At 37.1% G+C, this 20,770-nt stretch overlaps 1 protein-coding gene across 6 annotated transcripts in view; it reads right to left on the bottom strand.

Moving 5' to 3' along the window:
* GPCPD1 (glycerophosphocholine phosphodiesterase 1) overlaps nucleotides 1–20,770 on the bottom strand; it is a 46,837-nt gene that overhangs the window by 7,031 nt on the left and 19,036 nt on the right. For all 6 annotated transcript variants that reach the window (XM_080388599.1, XM_080388600.1, XM_080388601.1 and 3 more), the window contains exons 5-19: nucleotides 19,267–19,342; nucleotides 17,390–17,431; nucleotides 16,024–16,147; nucleotides 13,637–13,883; nucleotides 12,391–12,553; nucleotides 12,172–12,304; nucleotides 11,883–11,937; nucleotides 9,825–9,917; nucleotides 7,857–7,934; nucleotides 7,034–7,073; nucleotides 6,176–6,237; nucleotides 4,684–4,749; nucleotides 3,580–3,716; nucleotides 2,270–2,405; nucleotides 1,769–1,929 (exon numbers count right to left, since the gene is read on the bottom strand). In XM_080388599.1, the coding sequence (XP_080244725.1) occupies nucleotides 1,769–1,929; nucleotides 2,270–2,405; nucleotides 3,580–3,716; nucleotides 4,684–4,749; nucleotides 6,176–6,237; nucleotides 7,034–7,073; nucleotides 7,857–7,934; nucleotides 9,825–9,917; nucleotides 11,883–11,937; nucleotides 12,172–12,304; nucleotides 12,391–12,553; nucleotides 13,637–13,883; nucleotides 16,024–16,147; nucleotides 17,390–17,431; nucleotides 19,267–19,342 (1,613 nt within the window). The remainder of the gene's footprint in view (nucleotides 1–1,768; nucleotides 1,930–2,269; nucleotides 2,406–3,579; nucleotides 3,717–4,683; nucleotides 4,750–6,175; nucleotides 6,238–7,033; nucleotides 7,074–7,856; nucleotides 7,935–9,824; nucleotides 9,918–11,882; nucleotides 11,938–12,171; nucleotides 12,305–12,390; nucleotides 12,554–13,636; nucleotides 13,884–16,023; nucleotides 16,148–17,389; nucleotides 17,432–19,266; nucleotides 19,343–20,770) is intronic.

The following is a 20,770-nucleotide window of genomic DNA, read 5'->3' as shown; positions in this document are numbered from 1 at the left end:
GTTCAGTTAAATCCGTAAGGGAATTCAGCCTATAAGCAATTCCAGTGAATTGGTTAGTCATGAGAAGGCGAGGCAAAAGATGTTCTGCTATCATACTGCAACCTAAAACACAGGAAGCAGTACAAAAGGCACTGTAAGATGACACATAGCAGACTTGCAGCCTTGACATAAGTGCAATGTTACTTAAGTAGTGTTGAGCAATTAAGTATCTGAAGTAATAAAAGTAACGTGAAGTCAGAAAAAAAGGCTGTCACCTGCTTTACTAATAGTAGCGCATATCTTATTGCATCAGGAGTAATTAAGAACTCCAGAGGACTGGATTAGTAGACATCAGATGAACAGACATTTTGCATAAGAACACTTTATGCCGTAGTGCTTGATTAAAACACCCCACCTGTCTATAGACTGATAGTTTATCACTGCAAGTTACACATACCATAGAATCGAATTACTTAACAATTCTATGCCTACACACTAAAGAGTTGGAGTACCGTCTTGTCTGCACACTAGTGCAGAGATACTTTTCGTCTACTAAAGGGGCCTCAATCTTCAGTTGTAGGAGAGGTACAACACGTAGCACTGCCGTAGCAGAGAAGAGGGCTTACATTTCAATGACTTCAAGTCTGAAGCTGATCCCCGGTGTAAAAGTCTCGTTATTCCTTTTTACCACCAAATAATAGGAGACAGTCTATACAGTACGAGAAGGGACACCCCAGCAAACCAGAGAAGCACTGACCCGTCACTCTGGAGGACTCTCAATAGCCAAGAACAGATTGAAGGGAGTTAACAGTTTTTCACACTGGGAGCCTAGAACTCTTAATTGCAAACGATTTCTTGCCTTTAGATACATTTTAACTTGACTCTCAGTTTCCACTTTATAAAACAGAGCCCTTGACGTTACTTGATCCCACACACACTTATTTTCTCCAGGTAAAACTATATGCAAAACAATGCCCCTGCTAAAGCAAGATGTTTGAAAAACTTCTGCAATTTGACAGTTCAGTTACACCTAACGCTATTCCAGTTACATATTGTTTGCAATCTATCGTAAATTCTAATTTGAGAAGCTGTATTAAATTAATCATCATCGTATAATAATGAGTTTCACATCTTTTATCATAAAAGAGCTAAAACTTTTGGGTTTAGTAAGGAACTAAAATAATACTTTTGTTCACAGATCTACCAGAGTACTCCCAAGTCCACCTGAACTGTGTGGATGTAACAACTACTTTCTGAAGCAACTAATTTGGCAGTTTGCCCTGAGAACCATACCAAGCTAATTTTAACTGGAAAAGTGGTGAATTCACAGCTTTGAAACACAACAGAACATTGGCAAAAAAAATCAGTTAAAATCATTCACTTAAGTTGTGTTAACTATTTCCATAACTAAGTGTAGAAAGCTGAAGATTTCAGCCAAACAGTTAAATAACACTGTCCTCACTGTGTCACAGTCAAAGTTTAAAAATTACCATCAGGAATGTTAATAGCACATTAAATGTGTATGCCATGCACTAGTTCTTTAAAGAATCAAATTACATTTACGTTAACCTCAGGAGAAACAAAAGTTATTCTGCTTCATATATACAGCTGAAAAAGTAGGAATTAGTGTTAGCCGTGCTCATGAACTGCGTTTATGAGCTTCTTGTACTTACAGTACAGAAGGAAGATATTCTGCACTCAAGACAGCCAAAAAGCAACGTGAAATTTCACAAGAGTCAGGATACCACAGTTCCTAAGCTTTATTATTATTAAAAACACAGTTAAGTACCTGTCGTATATTAGCCCATGAACACCATATTCTCTCAACTTCTTCCTGTTATCTGGGTCATTTGCATCATCACCCCATGAAAAAATAACTAGGCCCTTAGATTTGGCCCTTTTAATAAATGACGGATTCCTCAGCAGATCTTCAGAGTGCACATTAATTCCCTGAAATACAGAAGAGTTTAATTAAAATCCATGTTTCTGAAACACTCTCACATCAGGTTTTTGTAATCTTTTGACACTTGCAGCTCCTTACAATGTCATTCATAATAAAAAATAATTTAATACGATTGAAGAGTTTACTGACAGTACTACTTTTTAAACACTGTAGTAAACAGACATTTGAAACAAAGAACATTATTTTGGCAGTTACAAAATGTTAGTGTATTTCTTCTATGAGGTTAGTCTTCATTTCAAGCATTAGCGTCAAAAATTACAGATTTACAACAAGTAGTAATAATTGTTTCATTTTACTGCCAAGTAATATCAGAACTTGTCCGCTTACCAGCAAGTTTTCAAATTGTGCAAAAGTAATGGCAATTGGAGTTGTACGAGATCTAAGATCCATAAGCTCTGGATAGAGTTTAGATTCTCCTTGGGTGAGAAATAGCACAGGGTACTTGTTCTGCTTATGCCGAACCCTGTTAGGAAAAAAAAGTTTGCAAGTAGCAGATGTGTTAAAAAGCAGGGGAATTCAATATTACTGTTTGAGAATCACACTCCTTACTGCGTGTTCTTCTAGTCCCTAGCTGGTGCAACAAGATGGTACTACCATTTAGTATCAAACTGCGTGACAAACTGCTCCAACTGTTCTTTTTGGCACTACTAGAGACTTACAGTTTGAGGGAAGCCAGACTTCAAGGTGAACTCAGACCCACATCCTCAAAATGTTTATATAAACTTTTCAAACTGTTCAATTCTGTAATTTTCTTCTTAAATGAGAGTTACAGTAAAATAAAGATTTACGATAAGAATTTCTAAATGTGGTTAATATACAACATCTAACCTTACTAGTGTATTTTTCCAGTCAGATGATATGAAATGACAACAGACAGAAGCAAAATTTTGGGATTAGCATTACGCACTCTTACACGCTTGCTTCTTAACTTTTATCACTACCTTGATTTGGTTTTGTCCTGCCCATTTACCCTTCAATGGTATTTCATCGGTGCAGCCTCTCAGCGAATGAGATTTCCATAAAGCCTTACATTAACAGTGCTAAATCACTTCTTGTTACGAAGTGCTACAGCATATTGTTAGTTTATATGTATCCCAACTATTTGCTCCCCAGCTCAATTTCTATGCTTTTTCAGTGCCCCAATACCTTCAATATGACATTCCATAAAAGAAAAACAAACTGCTTAACAAAACAAAAAACTCCAAAACACCCAAACCAAACACGGGTAATCCAAAGTTCTTTCATTTTTCTGTCTTTTTAAAAAGGCAGATACAGTGAAAAAATTGTAACTAAGATGATTTTCTTTGTAAATTAGGCTTGTGTACCACTCAAGAAAAAGACACTGTGGTACCAGAAGAAATCACAGCCTTTTTTGCTGTGTCAAGACTGAAGCATTCAGGAAGGCACTTGACAAAAATGTCTACTTTGACTTTGCTCTCCTATTTTATTTTTGGCACAGCTCAGATGACAATGTGGTCTTGTCTCAATACCCAACTATTTTGGCATTCAAAGTTTAGATCTAATCAAAACATGATTTGCTTCTTATTGGGTATTCTTATGTCCAAAGTCAATTTTACCAAAAAAAAAATCCCCCACCAACCACAAACAAGAAAATACATTATCTCTTCTTAACTTACATTGTACAAATATCTGCATTAAAAGAAGAAAATACAATTCTTCTTCTTCCAGCATTCATCAAAACAGTCTTTAGAATAATATCTAGAAAGAGGTTCATATCAAAGTAAGTTGACAAGTTGCCGTCCCACTGTCCATCCTGGAAAACGAAAGGGCAAGTGTCAGCCTTGAATTACTTGCTTACCAAAAATATTTTAACCAGCAATGGTCTCTCACTCAACCTCAGCAAAACGAGAGCTCAGTTTGCCAGTCCGAATACAGAAGTCACTCCTTCAGTCTGCTAAACGCTAGCTACAGATCTACACAGCCATCAGCCTGTGAGCTGCAGCTGAATTCTAACAGCAGTAAGATTCACTGAAAAATTGACTGTCTTCTCATCCAAGAAGAGTTTCTGGGAAGCATTATTTTGAAAAAACAAAGGAATTAAATGAAAGATCACTAAAAATTATTACAGATATTTTGTACTGCTATTTCTAAATAGAAAAATACAGCAAGATTTGTAGAAATAGAAGAGGATATTTCTCAAACGTCTTTGAGAATAGCAGGTACCAGTATTCCTGCAGCTGACCTGTTAAGAGCATCAGCATCTCCATGCATACAGACTTCCACCTACCCCTCTGCTTAGTCTCTTTACCCCACTCCAGGCTTCCAGTCCTAGCCCTGACAATCATTTCCTTCTAGACCAAGCGCTAAGCAATCCAGCTGAAGGAAACAGCTGCTTGTGTTGCTGTACCACGTTGTAGCTGCTCCTGCATCAGGCCAGGAGAGTCTGAACTCATCACTTTTCCCACATACAGTATACCCAACCTGCTGCAACCCACTGACTTTAAAAAGGGTCTTCTAATAAAAGCAGTCTGAGCTGTATTATGAACTCAACCCTATAAATAGCTCCTATCATTTTAAGGATAAGTTTCTTCATTTGCTAGAGTGGTGCTGTTATACTCCCAGATTCAAAGACAGCGGGTTATAATAAACAAGAGGGTGACATTAAAAAAAAACAAAACAAATTACGCCTTTGTTCCTAGCTTAGCCTGCCATTCTCATGGCTAAAGCCTGTAATTTGACATGGCATAGTATCAAAGTAAACCACATGTACATTTACTTACCCTTTGTTGGCAGATCCATTTTATTTCTATGTTGAACCCAACATCTTCAGAAACAGACTCCAGGACCTGAAAAAATTTCTTTATGAAGAGAATCCAAAGAAACAGGACATCTAAGCCCTACGAGGGTAACTACCGGGAGAATACATTGGAATTTAATGCCAATAGGGTCTAACAGTGTAATAAAAAAAAAAAAAAAAAAATTTAACACAAGATACATATACACCTTCTACTTCAGTTTAAAGTTAGGAAATACATAAAAATGGACAGAATCTTAAGGACAAAGTTTTGAGAAGGTACAAATGCAAGCTAATTCACCTTTAGGTGTGTGAGAAATACCCCATTTGTACTCCTAAAGATGACACTGTTTTTATTTCTCCAGGAAGTTTTTTTGAATGCAGAAAGTATCTTAAACCACACATAATCCCAAGTATGATATCCAGGAGCTTGCCATTATGATGACAACACAGAAATATGTGAAATTTGAAGAACTATTGGTAAGGTGACTTCAAATCAAAAGGTGAAACTAACGGCTAATGAAATTAAGGAAACACTGGTAGATGATTCTTTAGCCCTGTAAAGATGCCAGGTACAGAAGAGAGTAACATAGCCTTTCTTATAGGAAGAAAATTAAATTTAGGGAATCGAAACAGGTAGAGGAATCAAACCTCATTAGTCTATTATACAAAGTTCTCTATTTTCTGCAGTTAAGCAGTATCTGATTAGACAGTAAAAAAAAAACCCAAAACTGCAGTGGGGCATATGACCTGTAACTGATGGATAGTTCATACATGCTCTGATATAACCCTATGAACAATTGGATATTAATAATCTCCAAAACCCAAATAAAAAGCAGTATTATTGTATAAAACAAGTCCCTAGAAGGCATATTAACATTCATATTAAAGTTCAGACATCAGGAAAAACAGTGAGGGGAAAAATAATAATAGAGGAAAAAAAGACTGCAAATGGTATGAAACCGTATTTGGTCAACAATTGTCAGTTGTTTCTGTGAAAAATAAGCCAACACAAAGCCCAAAGCTGGCAAACAGTCATTGGAATGTACTAGAAAAGAAACTTAACATTTCTCTGTGTCTGGCTTTTTTAGATGGGCAAGAGTACGTGATGAACTACCAAAGGCCAAGGTTTTTTGATTGGTTTGTTTCTGGGTTTTTTACCCCAAATTAGCAAACAATTGTTATTGTATCTGAATGCAATACTCAGATGCTAACCAGCTGTAAAACTGAGTGCATCCTAGGCTATACCACATGGGTTCATGAATTAAGAAGCTTGAAAGGTAGGCAATCTATTACTTTTAAGTGCTGAAAAGGCTTCAGTGGTCAACAATAAAACCTATGTTCTCAGTTCCAGCACTGATATCAGAGGCCTAAAACCAAATACGAGTATCTCTTGCTACATGTGCAAAGCTGAAAGAAAAACACATGTTTTCACATTTCACAATCATAATCTCTATTGCTCTATATTTGCTGCTTACTCTCTGCAGAGAAGGAAATGGCTGGGTCTCAAAAGCAGAGTTTTCTTCTTCTTTAAAAGATGCTGAAAAGAAATACAAAATATTGAATCAAACACAAACAGCAGCACTGCTAATCCCAGCAAGAAAAGACTGGCTCAAAATCATAAGGCCTTTGAGAGTAAAGAATGGAACCAGGTATATCCTTTGATTACCAAAGCCTTCCCTCTGACACTGACATACTCCAATGATAGTGTTGGCAATTCGTGTTTTGCCATTGGGAAAAAAATTTTTACCCTTATTAAAAATCTTGCCTGAATATTTATCAGAAACAGGTTCTTCCATCCCTCACTGTTTCAGCCACTGAATCACATCCAGTACAAGCAGCCTTGCCTGTCAAGGCTTATTATTTATTTTATCTTTTCCCAGACAGTTAGAATGTGTAAAATACTTTCTCAGTTTGCTGTCCCTATAAAGGGGATGAATTAAAGCCCAAGATTTATAGCACCAGTAAGACAGCCTACAACAGTTACCAAAGTTCTTGCTAGCAGTTCTGAAGAGCTGCCAAAAAGGTTCAGTTGGAGAAGCATAAGATGGGAGCATTAGTGGCAATTTCATTATGAATATTCATAAAATATATATTTATCTATATATTAAACTTCTACCCTCCTGCCTCATCTTCCCAAGGGAGTAACTTCTGTCCAGGTATTTACTTGCCACAGCAAAGAACTCTACAGCATGCACAAGATTGAAGTAACTACATAAGCATTTAGAAATGTTCAGGAAGAAACCAAATGTCATTAGAACAAATGACTGCAATCACAGAATCTGTATTTACACAGTAATAAATAAATCTCAAGACTCCTGCAAACTAGTACATACCATTGTGGTCTTTTACCTTCAGGGCAGTCACGTGAGCCAGCTAAAGAGCATAAAAACAATAATATTAACTAGTACTCCACCCATAAAGATCTTACTACATGTAAAATGCAACTAATTTTCCTTATAAATCGGTTTTAAAAGTCCATTACAGACACATTTTTAGTGATCTGTAAAAGAATAAAGGAAATCCTAGTACACAACACAATTTTCTTTCAAACTTTAAACAAAGATTGCGATGAAAGCTCAAAAACAAACTGAAAATATTCTTACTGAAAGCATAGAAAATGTGTTCAATAGTAGAAACACACGGAATATAATTTAACATTAAGATGTTAAGAAGTCTGAGCATTAAATCTTCCTTTGTCAAATGTTAAGACTCCTTGTTTCCAATCAAGCGCAGGCACGGGTTTTATAATGTAGTTATATACTGAGATAGAATCAGGCCAGGCGTAAGGCCAAACTCCCTCACTCCATTCAAATTCTCTCTCCAAAAAAAAGGAGGAGAGCAAGTGATTTTAAGTTAAAAGAAACATAGTTCTTGGACCAGCCAGGTGCTTCCTTACTGAGGACACGAATCTCAGCTGGGTCTTCAGTGGCCCAGTCTCATTCCCTGACCCCACCTGTCAGACCATCCTTCTAGAAGATATAAATAATGAAATTTATTCAAGTTGTAATGACGGTGCAGAAGTACTATTCCAGGAATTAGCTACTTGTTCTACTTGTACAATTTTTAAAGCTTGTGCTCTCCCAAACTATCTGTAGTTACTCTAAAAAATCTAAGCTTTATACACACAGCATATCACACTAGCCAAAGTAGCAATACCTTCAATAACTGCAGCTGATCAAATGTGAGTTCTTTGACTGCAATCTCAAACAGTTCCAAAGGCTCCGTATCCAGTTTCTTCGAAGATAAAGAATACATAATTAAGCACCACTGAAAACTAGAGAAAAGCCTACATGCTTTTGATATGGTAGCATTAAAGGCAACTGATATTTTCTCTTTTATCGATAAAGATATATTATAACACAAGATATCATTTGTAAGCAAGATGATCACTTTTCAGGAGACAATACAGGCACGCAGAAGCATAAAACAGCTGTCAATTTGAGAAAACAGGATTTGGTCTTTCACGCAAGTCAGAGGCTTCAATGTTCTTTCTTCAGAAAAGGTTAGCACATTTATTCTGCAAAAACTTGACAAGTTAATGTATTCAGGAAAAAAGTTTGCCAGTAAAGAAATGTATCAAAAAATACTCTAAGGCAGTTCAGTTCAGTATGGTCTATCCAATGTCCCAGAAACGAGTAAAAAAAAAGACAAATGTCCTGGTAAAACAGACACACACACCCTGACCCCAAAACAAAGATCAAAAAAATTCTTTTAATCCATTTTTCACTCCCCCTCTTCACTATAAAGAAATTTTCACTCAACAAGACAATACTGGTTCAATATACACTGAACATATATTTGCCTTAGTTGAAGTTCCATTTCTACAACTGTCCATACTTCTTATAAATTGCAGTATCGCAGTAGATGAGAGTTTAACAATGCAGGCTTAGTGCCAAGAAGAAAGAGAGAACTTAGACTTAGGTAGAGCAGACTGCAAGATATCTTTGTTTTCACTGCCAGACCAGAAAGGAAGAAAACTAGAACAGAACAGAGTCCAACCTCTTTGCAACTGCTGCTCAATGCAAGTATCGCGGCCTCAGTGGAGAGCATGCAACAGACCAGGCAGGAAAGCACCAAAATGTTTTCCTTCTGCCTGTGGTTCTCTCATTATTAAGGAGTGTAATGGCACTTTATGAGAAACACTCAATTATTATGCTTCATAAACTCTCAGTATTTAAAAGGTGTTGTGACAGACCGTTCAGAGCACCCTTCAAGGAACACTTATCTGTATGCACGAGTACCAGTACTGTTCACTGCTGCTTATGTCACTTTACTCTTGACTTACAAAAACAGCAGAAAAGAGGTTTTGGTTGAAAAAGAATGAACAACTGCAACCTTATGAGGTAAGCAAGGAAAGGAACAAGAAACTTGCTTTCAAGAGCTGTTTTCCTGCTCATACAATCTCTGTCTTAACTCCTTTCCTTCTGTTCCACCAAGCAATCCAAAAGCAGTTCCTCTTATCTTGTTGGGACAGTAAGTGAGGCTGAAGTATATTGCTCACTTCACTGTTACAACACTGAGCAAAATGCTGTAGTGAAAAAGGATTTTCCACTAGAAAAACTAGTGGAAGCCAAGCCACTTGTGGCTAATCAAACTCCATAAATGAAGGAAATCCTTGTTTCTTCCACTTTTCTGCTTTCCATCTACTGGCCACTACTGGGAGACCAAATAAGGTTTATTTAACCTAAAAACTTTTATTAGTACGTAACTGCCTAAGAGAAGTACACATTTAAGCATCAGCAGGGGTGAGAAGTCATGCTGAAAATCATGCTAACTCTCCTCTCAAAAAAGAAACAAGCAGAAGTTCTCACTCTGACAGTCTGAGTCCCAGCGGTGCTAGCGAATCAGTGGAGTTGTCTAATTTTTTCTTCCAAACCATAAATTTAAAAAATGGTATAAAAATAACTACAATGTAAACTTGAAGTCTCAAACTGTGCATCTGAAATGCTGTTGCTACAACATCAAAAGGAAAAGCTCAACTTCTCTACTTATGCACACAGTAATGCTGCATATTTAGTCCCATTCCATCCTTTGATTCTCCAGAATTATTTCTATGAGCACTTGGTATTTTAGTTTCTGCAATGGTCACATTTAAAGATAAAATACACGTATCTTAATCTTTACCTTTTTCATGGCCATGCAACATGTGAGATCGTGGTAGACAATAGGCACATGATCTTTAGAAAGATGCACATCAAATTCCACATATGCTGCTCCCTACAGAAAATTAAAAAACACACAGAACAAAACAAAATCCATTAACTCTTTATGCACAAGGACTACTGAACCGCAGATAAGTTGTCAAGTATTCACAGGTCCTGGACATCAACCAAGTTGAATGCAGCTGGCTATTATCAGTTAAATCATACTCCACAATGGATTACAAATGGGGTGGGGGGTGGAAATCTTAGGGGAAAGTATTTTAATTACCATAATGCAGTTCTGAGATATATAGATATAGGTATCTTAATCTTGTAAACCTTCTAGTAACATTCAAGCACTGCAAACTTGATTTCAGAGAAAGACTAAGACAATGTTTTCAAACAGATAACTTTGCAGTGCCCTTCCTCCCTCTCCCCCCCCTCCCCACCAAGAGACATCGGATCACTACAAACTGGCAAAGCTTTAGCAAGGCACTCCATAGACCGAGGAGCTTCTGGAGTCACCAGTGGATAACACAGCAGTAGTGTGTTATAACATGTGCAAGGAGCAGAAGCAGCTGCATCTGGTACTCTCCTGCCCTTTTCAACTGTATGTTGTTTTCTGTTAAGCTTAAAAGGAATAAAGATCAAACGAGTTCCAAGCACAATCTTTCTGAAAAGAGGGAGGGCCAGAAAGAAAGAGATAAAGAAACACACAAAACCTTTTTTTTTTTTAATGTCTGTAAATCATGCCTTTGAAAGTCCTCCAAGAATACCATACATCAAATTATCATCCTGACTTGCCCAGTCTTTTTTCAATCAGTAGAAAAAGAAAATAGGGCAGGCTTTTTTCAGCCCTCTTCTCAGCAGAAATATTTTAGAGTGGTAGCCCTCAGCCTTTTCAATCTGCAAATAGTTGAAAGTACTCTTCTGGTGATACTGCTGACAACTTTCATAGTAAATTTCTGCCACAATGTATACTTCCGATGGTCCTTTTAAAAGCCATCTATACACCTGCAGCATCCACCCAGGAGTTAAGAACTACTGTTCACAAGGATAATGTAGTAGCTGTTTTCTTTTCCTCTGCAGTCAGTACATGTTCCAGACACTGTGTTCAAATTACACTTACTCCCAAACCAGAGAAAGCTTTCAGCTCTGACTCATGGGGAGTACAGCACTCCAGAATCAGAAGCCAATAAGCATAATGCTCCAGATTCTGGTCCCATCCCTTTAACAACTTCAAAAGATGTTTGGTAAGAATCTGCATTAGTGAAGATGTACCTGCAAAGCCTTAGGAACCCTACAACTTAAGCAGCAGGTGATCTCATAACAGCATCTTTATGTGTAAAGCTGTAACCACAGCTCTTCACTGCGAGAAGAGAAGCTAGGCAAGGAACCTCTGAATGTGCTTCTGAGTCCAGCTACTCCGCTGCAGGATGTCACTGGATTGTCTAGATCAATCTTACCACAGATAACTTCAGTGACAGAGATTATGGGAAGAAATAAAATTGACCGCCTCGATCATGGAATTTAAGCACCTGAAGCCAGTATCTCCCAAGTTGAAAGTCTCATCTTAGGATTCCAAGTCTCCATCGCAACAAGCACTGAAGCAAAGGATTGTTTTATTCTACCAGCTCGGCATCCAAGTCTCATTTTTGGACACCAACTCTAGGTACTCAGCAGTCCCTGAGCCACCTCAGAGTACGCTGACCGACTCTAGCAGAGCCAAGATTTCATTCATCTGTTTAAAATTCTTCCAACCCTATGTCTCTGCAGGGTTGAGATTAAAATTTTCTCTGTATTAGACCACCATCACAACATATTAGATGGAAGTTTTGATTTTCTTTACGGAACTCAAGAATGACAGTCTAATCTAACTGTTACTTCCCTTCCTCTCTCTCAGGGAATCTCCACAGTGATTTGATGCAATTTCATACCAGTGCAATTACCATTTGTTGTAGTAAACCATGGAAACTAAGCATACAAGCCAAGATAGTTTTAACTATACAAGTACTATATGCGTGCAAATGTGCATACATACATGACTAGCAGCATTCCTCAGAGAGGCAATAGTATTCTCTTGAACTTTAGCAAGTCTGAAATAACAGCAAAGAAAAATGTTTTGTTAGATGCAGCATAGCACAAAAGTCCACTGAAACAAGAGAAATACAAATCACAAGTCTTTATTTTAAAGAACACCCACATTTGATATCGAAGTGACTTAATCATGGGTTGTAGCTTTTTATTTTAAACTGCCCATTTCCTCAATTGATGTCAGTGAAACTAAACATAATGCCCCCCTCCCTGGATTAAAATGTAAATCAACTTACTTAGCTGTTGTTGTAGAATTTCCTGCTCCCCTGTGTCCAACATCTAGAGTTGTTCTTGGTTTCCAATATTTTGCGTATGAAGCCTTCATATCACAAGTGTATCCCTGGATCGGCTTAATAATTATGTAGTCCACTACAAGAAAAATACCAGTGCTTCACATGTCAACAGATAATGGATGACTGAGTAAAATTATCTACATCTTTTTGCATCAACTGTACCTCTAACTTTTCCAATTGTCTTCCTTGGATTTCTGCTCATAATAGCAAGTGTAAGAATTCCAGCACTCTTTCCGAGTTCTGCAATTGTGGATGACAGGAGGCAGGCAGAACCTACATGACCTGGGAGCACATCGCCTTGTACTACTTTTTCACCTAAATCTTCCTAAAAACAAAACAAACAAAAAACCAAAACACCTACTGTTACATGTAGGTGAGAATTCTAAACAAACTCTTTCTTGCTCCTCAGGAAGATACATACAGGCACTGATGTAACAGAAGTTTCTTGTGTGCTACAGAAAACACTAATTTCAGGCTAAAAATTGTTTAATGTAACAGTGTGTGGCAATTTACTACCAGGAATATGAAATTCTTAATGGAAATCGACAAAACTCATGTACATTTGCCTTTGAAAACTCTTAGCTTTTCAGATCAAAATTGTATGCATGAAACAGTCTGTATTCTAAAAAACCCAAGTTGTGATTAGAACCAAGATGAATAATACATATGCTTCAAATAACTTTGTATTTTTCTGCAGGGAAGGAGGAGGGCCACTAACATGCAGAATGTGCACTTAACCATAGCCAAGTTCAGAAACTATGTAGCCGCTCTACGATTATGAGTGTAAATGATTTTAAGGGTATTTTTAGTCCAAAGAGAGAATGCTTACAACTTTCTTCTGCATAAACAGTATGAAGAGACAAAAGCTGTTTTCTTTTAAAAAAAAAAACGTGGAGTATTAAGATCTTCCAGGGAAATTAAATAGAGTGCAAAATAACATATGTAGTAGTGAGAATTCACAAATATCCAGTTTTAATTTGTACTAGTCAATTCAGAGAAATCTATTATGTTTCTAATTTTAAAATTAAGATCAAATAATTGTAATGTAACTAGTTCATATACACATTGTTCAGGTTCAAGAAGGATAAGCAAACCTTTGTTCTGGTAAAAGATAAAAATCAAAGCCAACCTAACCTAACTGCATGTAGTACTGCACACTAAGGTTTGTGTCTAATTTGCACTAACTTCTAAACAGGTAGAAACTGCAAAACTTTGTGCCATATCGAGAAGACTCACAAAACCTTTCTGCAAAATGGGGTGGTAGCCAATGGTCTCGTAACTTGTTTTTGCAAGTCCAAAAGATCAAGAATATCAGGCAATATCACTATCCAAACAGTGAAATCTTCACGGTAATTGACTAGCTCCCAAAGGCAGACAGGAGTTGCTTCTTCAGGGTGAAGAGACATACCTCAAAAAAATCAAAGATTAATTCCAAGTTATCAGGCTCCATGGTTTGTATTGTGTATTCTATCCATCGATCTGGCTGCAAAGCATAACCACAGTCTGGCTGAGAGTGTCGACATTTATATTCGTTGTTACTTATTAAGGAGAACTCCACAGTGTTTGCCATTTTCTGAGGGACAGTAGGGGATGTTTTCTCTTGGCCCTCTTCATCATCCTCATCTTCCTCTAGGCCTTCTAGAGTCAATTTTACTCTACTCAACCAGAAACACAAAACAAATGGTTAAGTCACAGCAGTGTCTTTGGAAACCCTGAAGAATTAGAAAGAAGCTTGAGCACAAGCTCATACAAGACAAGAATTCTTCTCACCACCACCATCGACAGGACAGCACTGTGTGCAGTGGGCCCTCACAGGAGTCAAGAGCTTGCAGCTGCTGTCTAAATCTTATTTTGGTCAGATTCAAGTGCTCAAGTCACTTCTAAAACTGGAACTTGAGTAAATGTGAAAATTGTACTAGTGGTCTGAGAAGCAGCACTCCAGCAAAGCAACGTTTTGGTCTGCCACACAGCCAGCCTTTCTCCACAGACTGACACCCATAATGCCAAAAGGCTAATGAAAAAACGCTGAAAATAGCAGTAATCGCCAAGGCTGGCTGCTGGTAAATGCACACACACAACTTGAAGTCTCTCTGAACACCGATTAGGCAGATGAATGTATTCTATTAGGCATAAATAAGATAGTCTGAAGTAATTAGCAAGTCCCTTGAGAAACCCTAAATGATCATTTAAAAGTAAATTGAATGCAGTTTCTGAAAAATCCTGGACTGAGAGGAATAAGCCTCTCAATAAGACTCAGAATTCATTGTTATTATACAGAGCAAACCTTCCACACAGAATTCATTATGCCATGTGTGATGGAAGCATATACGAGTAATCCAAATCCCTTTCTGAATTATCTAAGCAGCAGATGGGATAGAGTTATTTAGTTAGATGCCAATTCACTAGTAAAACTGAATCTGTACCTCAAACAATTACAGTCATAAAAATTCTTTACACCAAGTCCACATTCTTAATACCCTCATAAAAAAAGTTACAACACAGATGCTCCACAAACTTGACAGTGTCATAGCAAGTGACAGTTACAGAAACTACCTGGGCAGATCTAGTTTTTTATGCAGCAAGTGGAACACAGTAAAACAGTATCTTATCTAGTGAATGCATCCAGCTTAACAAGTTTTGATTTCAACCATCTTAATTTAGACAAGGATGAAGCTTCAGAAATTGCTCTCTCTCTACCTACTATAACACACAATGAATAGAGAACAGGACATAAGTATTAACTTGGACTGAAGAACGTTGTATTAAAGCAACTTTCCCCTCACCAGAAGAGTTGGAACTTTTGGGGGGGGGGGGGGGGGGGGGGGTGTTGGGGGACAACAAGTGTCAGACCATCAAAATACAGAACTCACTCCCAGGTTAACCGAGTGATCTGTAAATCACAGAGAGAGCAAGCTCCAGATCCCAGAAACTCAAGGGAGGAAGGAGATCAAACACTCAGGGCAATAGCGCAGTCCTCAAAACATCAGGACTAAGGTACCTGCTTCTGTCAGTCAACTGTATACTTATAATAATGCCTGCTTTCTGAGACACCTCTGCAGATAAAAACATCAAACTGATCTAAACAGCAACAGAAGGGATTAGAGAATGCTGTTCTCTCCACCACCTACGTTGACTAGAAATCTGTAATGCCAGTGGAGAGTTAACCATATATTAAATGGAGAGGGCTGTTTACTTTGGTAAGGAGAAAAAGTAGTAAGCAACAAAAAACCTGGAAGCCTTCTCCCTTTCCCCCAACTTCCGTTTCCATTCTGTTCTTTCCAAGAAGTTAAGAACAAAGAAGAAAACTCTGAAAGTAACAGCATAAAACTACTTCAGAACACTACAGTTCCAGCCAAGAAACAGGAAACACCAAGGCAGGTATGTAATAAGTATTTGTGAAAGACACCTGTTACCTACTGCTTAACTTGTGGTATCACATCTGATTTATACACATTCAATAGCTTAATAGCTATTAGAAATGCAAAAGCTGAAAAGCATTAAATCAGCAGCAAAGCTAGAATAGTTTTGTTTGACTGTCTGTCTTCCTTTGTTAAAACAGGAGAAACTTCTGACACTATATTAACAATGAAATGAGGCAACTGAAACACACCACCGATTTAATGTTATCACCATATTTTTACAAAGTGCTTAAATACTTGGAAATTGGCCTGATAGTACATGCCTATTAGCAACCCAATATTAATTTAAAGGCTATATTAATTAAGGAAAAAAAGAATCACTAGTATTGACAATTAACACAAGATAAATTGCGCACTAAGATGAGCGGGTTCTTACCTGAACCTTGATGTTTTAAATTTCTTCTTAGATATCACTACAGGTGGTTTCTCAGAATAATGTAGACGCAATCTTATTTCTGTTTGACACGTCAGCCACCCAGCATCCACAGTTTCAATACCATCTAATAAAAATCAAACAAAAAGTAAAAGACACTTTAACAACTTATTTTAGGGAGATCTAGATATTTTAATACACAAAAATATAAATACAGTTCCTCTGACACCGTCTTGCAGACAATCCTCTTATCACCAGCCTTATTCAATAGTACATCCAGAGGAACTGCCGAGCACATCCTTTCACCTATCTTTTCCCAACTACCCAGAACAGACAACAGATACTGCAGTTGTTTGCTGGCTTTTAAAAGGGGATTAAGTAGGAACAATGATCCTTCACACATGACCTGTCTGCAGGACAGCACTAAGTATTCCAATGTTAATTTGTGGTATCAAGGACTAACTTAAGTCTCCAAAGGCAGATATAACATTCCCTTGTCCCGTGATCTCTCAATACATGGAATACCACTGACAGAAGCTCTGAAGATCCATACACAACTGGAGATTCCCTGTTTCTATTGAAATACAGGTGTTGAATTAGCTCATCATAGTCAATGCCAGTAAAGTAGTGTAAGTCTGCAGGACAGGACAGAGGAAAATCCTCAACCTCACCATCACGACAAGGAGAGCCTACAAGCAGAATGGCTGGAAAGCACAAGCTGTCAGACCAGGTACTGAAGCAGACCCCACAGTTTTGAAGAGTTCCTAGACAAACTCATCATTCAACGAGGATACAAAGAAACATGGAAAAGCTTTAAGACATGAGACATGCCAAAGAGTTACCTTGGGTGCCACAGGATTGAGCGTTAAGCGAGAGGTGGGATAGAACTGCCAAAAGTGAGACATATGCACACACGAGAACATGAGGGTTGAGCTTATGAGAGGTTTTGACAGGCATGCATCTGACTGAAGAGGAAGGTTGTATACATTTAGGGTAAGTGATAATATTTTTCTAGAGACAAAGAGTTTTTTCAAAGGCAAAGCTTTAGAAGAAAGTTAAATCTATTCTGTATTTCCAAAAAAACATGTTCATGACCTAAAGCTCACAAATTTCAACCTTTAACACCAGCACTCTTATAATATTTCAACTCCTCCTAGCAGTCTCTTATTAATATTAGATGGGATTATAGCTTGAGCATGAATTCACAATGCTGGATACAAAAAATCCCCAAACATATAAGCAGAGAAAACAATCACTTAGCGGCAATTCCTGTCAAAATTTAGTATTTCAAATATTTTTCAACTACAATGCTTTATCTTGTTAAAATTAAATATGTGGTAAAGAGTAAAGGTCAATATATCTCACTTACTACGGATTCCAAAGTATCCATCGTCAATAGTAATTTCATTTTCTAGAACCAGAAGGAGGGGAAAAGAATGAAAGAAACTAATTAGTATTCACATTATAAAGAATCATTGCCAAGTTAAATTAATTCTACTTTTCCACTTCACTTCTAAAAAGTGTATCTAAAAAAAAGTAGGAAAACTGAAACAAACAAAGAATAAGCATGTTTATTGCAACCTTCTATAAAGCTTTTTCCCCATTTACGCTTTTTCTTAGTTTCCGCAAGACAGACCAAACAACACACAAAATGCCATAAGATGTTTTACCTAAAGTAATCTGAACTGAGAAAAGCAAGAAGGTTGCATAATTTCCTAGTTTGATGCAGTATTTTGCTTATAATATTTAAAACCTACTGGGATCTAAGATGCTTTTCTTATTAGTGTCAAAGACATTATAAAGTTTCTTGCAAACATACAAGAAAGCTGCCCTCCTGTACATTTATAGGTAAAGCTTCTAAATCAAATTAGTCACAATTAAAATGCTTATTCTGCCCACGTGACAGAAATCAACCTAGGATGAAATACTCAAAACACTCATTTCACACTTACATTTATCCTTACCCTCTCCAAAGTCTTAATATCTGAAATCTTAAGGCACTAAGTAAATTCACAGCGTTAACAGAATTGTAGTAGTCCAAGCACACTAAATATTTCTCAAAACATAAATCTTAACAAAATTTTGTGTCTACAGCCATTAATCCTATTATTTTTTTCTAAGAATAATCATGGGCCTGCCCTCAATGTTTATTAACCTCAGGCAACAATTTAGGATCATAATGACCAAGCACTAACATCCTGGGTTTGCTGCATTTTCTTAAAGACTGCTTATGAAGGGTTGAGTATTACTTGAAAAAAAAAAAAAAATCCTAACTGGAACGAAGTTATCCAAATTTATAGATGAAGTCTAGACCCTAACAGAAGTTAGGCTGCTTCCCTAATCAGTTACTGACAAATACAGAAACAAATCTTGTTACAGCAACAGAAACACAACTAATTCAATTGAGAAAAAAAAAAAAAAAAAAAAAAAGAGGGGGGGGACACAGGGGGATGGGACAACACCATGATCACAGAACTATTTGTGATTAACAGTCTCTTTAATACCAGCTTGTTTCTAAAAGACATCTTTTCAGTGCATCAGAAGGTATTTAATAGATGTGAATTCCTAAGTGTGGAGGAAATAACATTTTTCATATCCTAGAAAAGACAGCGCATAAAACATGCCATCCCATAGCAGCATGAGAGATCTAAATTGCAAGCTACATTCAAAGGTTATTTCACTCACTCTTAAAAAAGAAACTTTTCCCTGTTCAAAAAAGCATTAGGAACTTGTATGCAAGTCTGCATGCCACCTTCTCCTCCAGCAAAGTAAGTTTCTGCTAAATTGCCAGGTAAATAAGACCATTCGTGTTTCTATCTACGTTAATCCATTTACTCAAAGAAGCCTAATTAATTTTTTTTGCATGAAATATTAGTTACATAAAAACAGCAGTGACTTCACACCCTCCCCCTCCCCACATTTTCTCTAAAAAAAATAATATGGATCCTTAGTCTCAAAGAATTAAACTTACAGAAAATTATTACAATTCCAAATTAATAAAAAAACCAACCCACAATCTTAAGGATAGCAGCAAAGAATTTAACATCCACTCCATTTTTAAGCCACTTATTTATATATACATATATTTTGAGAGTAAGGCCCATGTTGTGCAAAGAAAAAGTTTATACCTCCAACACAATAAATTTAAGTATTTTAAAACTATAGTTATCAATCCCTCTACACCAATGTGCAGCATATTAGCAATCTTATGCATATGCCTCAAACAGATGCAGTTGATGCCCATACCTAAAGGGGTAATTGATCGTGGTTGTAGATGAGTCTCCCACGTGTGAACTATGACTTCGCAGGGACCATCGATAGTCTGTAATTTAAAAGTTAAATGTCTGCAATAATTTCTTTTGTTATATCTGATTTTCTACCCATGAAGCTGTTTGGGATGGTTGTGAACTAAAATTACAGGTTTAAGAAAGAAAAAGAAGAAACAGAGTGGGACAGAGAGAGAGCGTTAAAGAGAAAGAAAACAGATCAGGCTCGTTCGTTACCCCTACAACTGCTGATGACGCCGTCTGATGCATCAGGCATACATATGACAAAACTTGTGACAGGGTGGAGAAGTTACATGGAATTATTAAACCTTTACTGCTTACAGCTACTCCACTGGACTACTTCAGTTTCATTCTGATACAAAAAAACAGTGTCTCTGAACTCATTAAGAGTGCTTGCTTTTTTAAGATACTACAGCAACGACTTACAAAAAAACGTATCTCACATCTCGAATTTCAAACAGCACTCAGCATCTACTCATGCTGTTAACAGTTGCAGGGGTGGGTTCTCCTGTAAAATTTCCTTAACTAATTCAAAGTCTATAAAACACAGTTATTTCAGTTATGGTACAGAAGAGCAAATTATTTACCATTTAATTAAAACATAAATACTTGATCCAACTGGCCAGCAGTGAAACTCCTGCAGTCTATTCCATTTGGGACAGGATAAATTAGATTCTTGCACACACACAAAAAAAAGTTACTGTCCCTCAAAAGATTATATTTGTTGATAAACATAGCCAAGATTCAGACAGATAATCAGAACAGTAACTCAATCTCTTCTTTGAGAACGATTGAAGTTTGAAATGGTTTTCTAGGTTAAAGCTTTTAGGTAGCCACTGGCCAACAACAGAAAGAATATGCTTGATTCCCAGCTCAGTCACCCTAAGAAGTTTCCCTGAACATTGCATGGTTGTTACTATCGGTCAGAAGAACCACTGTCAGATAGCTTCAGAGTTTGTCATTTTGGTGTTTTGGACCCAAGTAACTCATTTCCAAAAAGACTTGCTACTATTGCCAAAGCAATAGGCCAATTTGTCCCAGTACTTCAGGTTCTTGTTTAAACAGACTTCACATCAACAGGGACATCCAGACAGGTGTCAAGCTCGGCAATATAATTACACAGTACCATAAAGCTTTATCAACTTACAGCTTACTGAATAAATTCTTTAAAAACAGATGGGATTTCTTGAAATATATCAAACACACACATTTAATCACCTATGCTTTCGGATGAGTTAACAGCCAACACCAAATAAAACCACTCAATAAGATGGGTTTGCTCTGTGAATCTTAGCTAAAAGCAATTCAGGGGCATCTATACTCAAGAGTTGTGTCAGAATAAAATACATATACTTAAAAGACAGAATGCATGTAAATAAAAAAAGATGATACTATTAATTTCAGTTTATCCCCGTTTCAGGGCAGCTTTAACTCCCATCTTCTCACTGCTGCCACAATTATCA

This window comes from Falco punctatus (genome assembly GCF_963210335.1).
Source record: "Falco punctatus genome assembly, chromosome: 5".
In the NCBI taxonomy this organism is placed as follows: domain Eukaryota; kingdom Metazoa; phylum Chordata; class Aves; order Falconiformes; family Falconidae; genus Falco; species Falco punctatus.
This window is presented reverse-complemented; position numbering and strand designations above follow the sequence as displayed.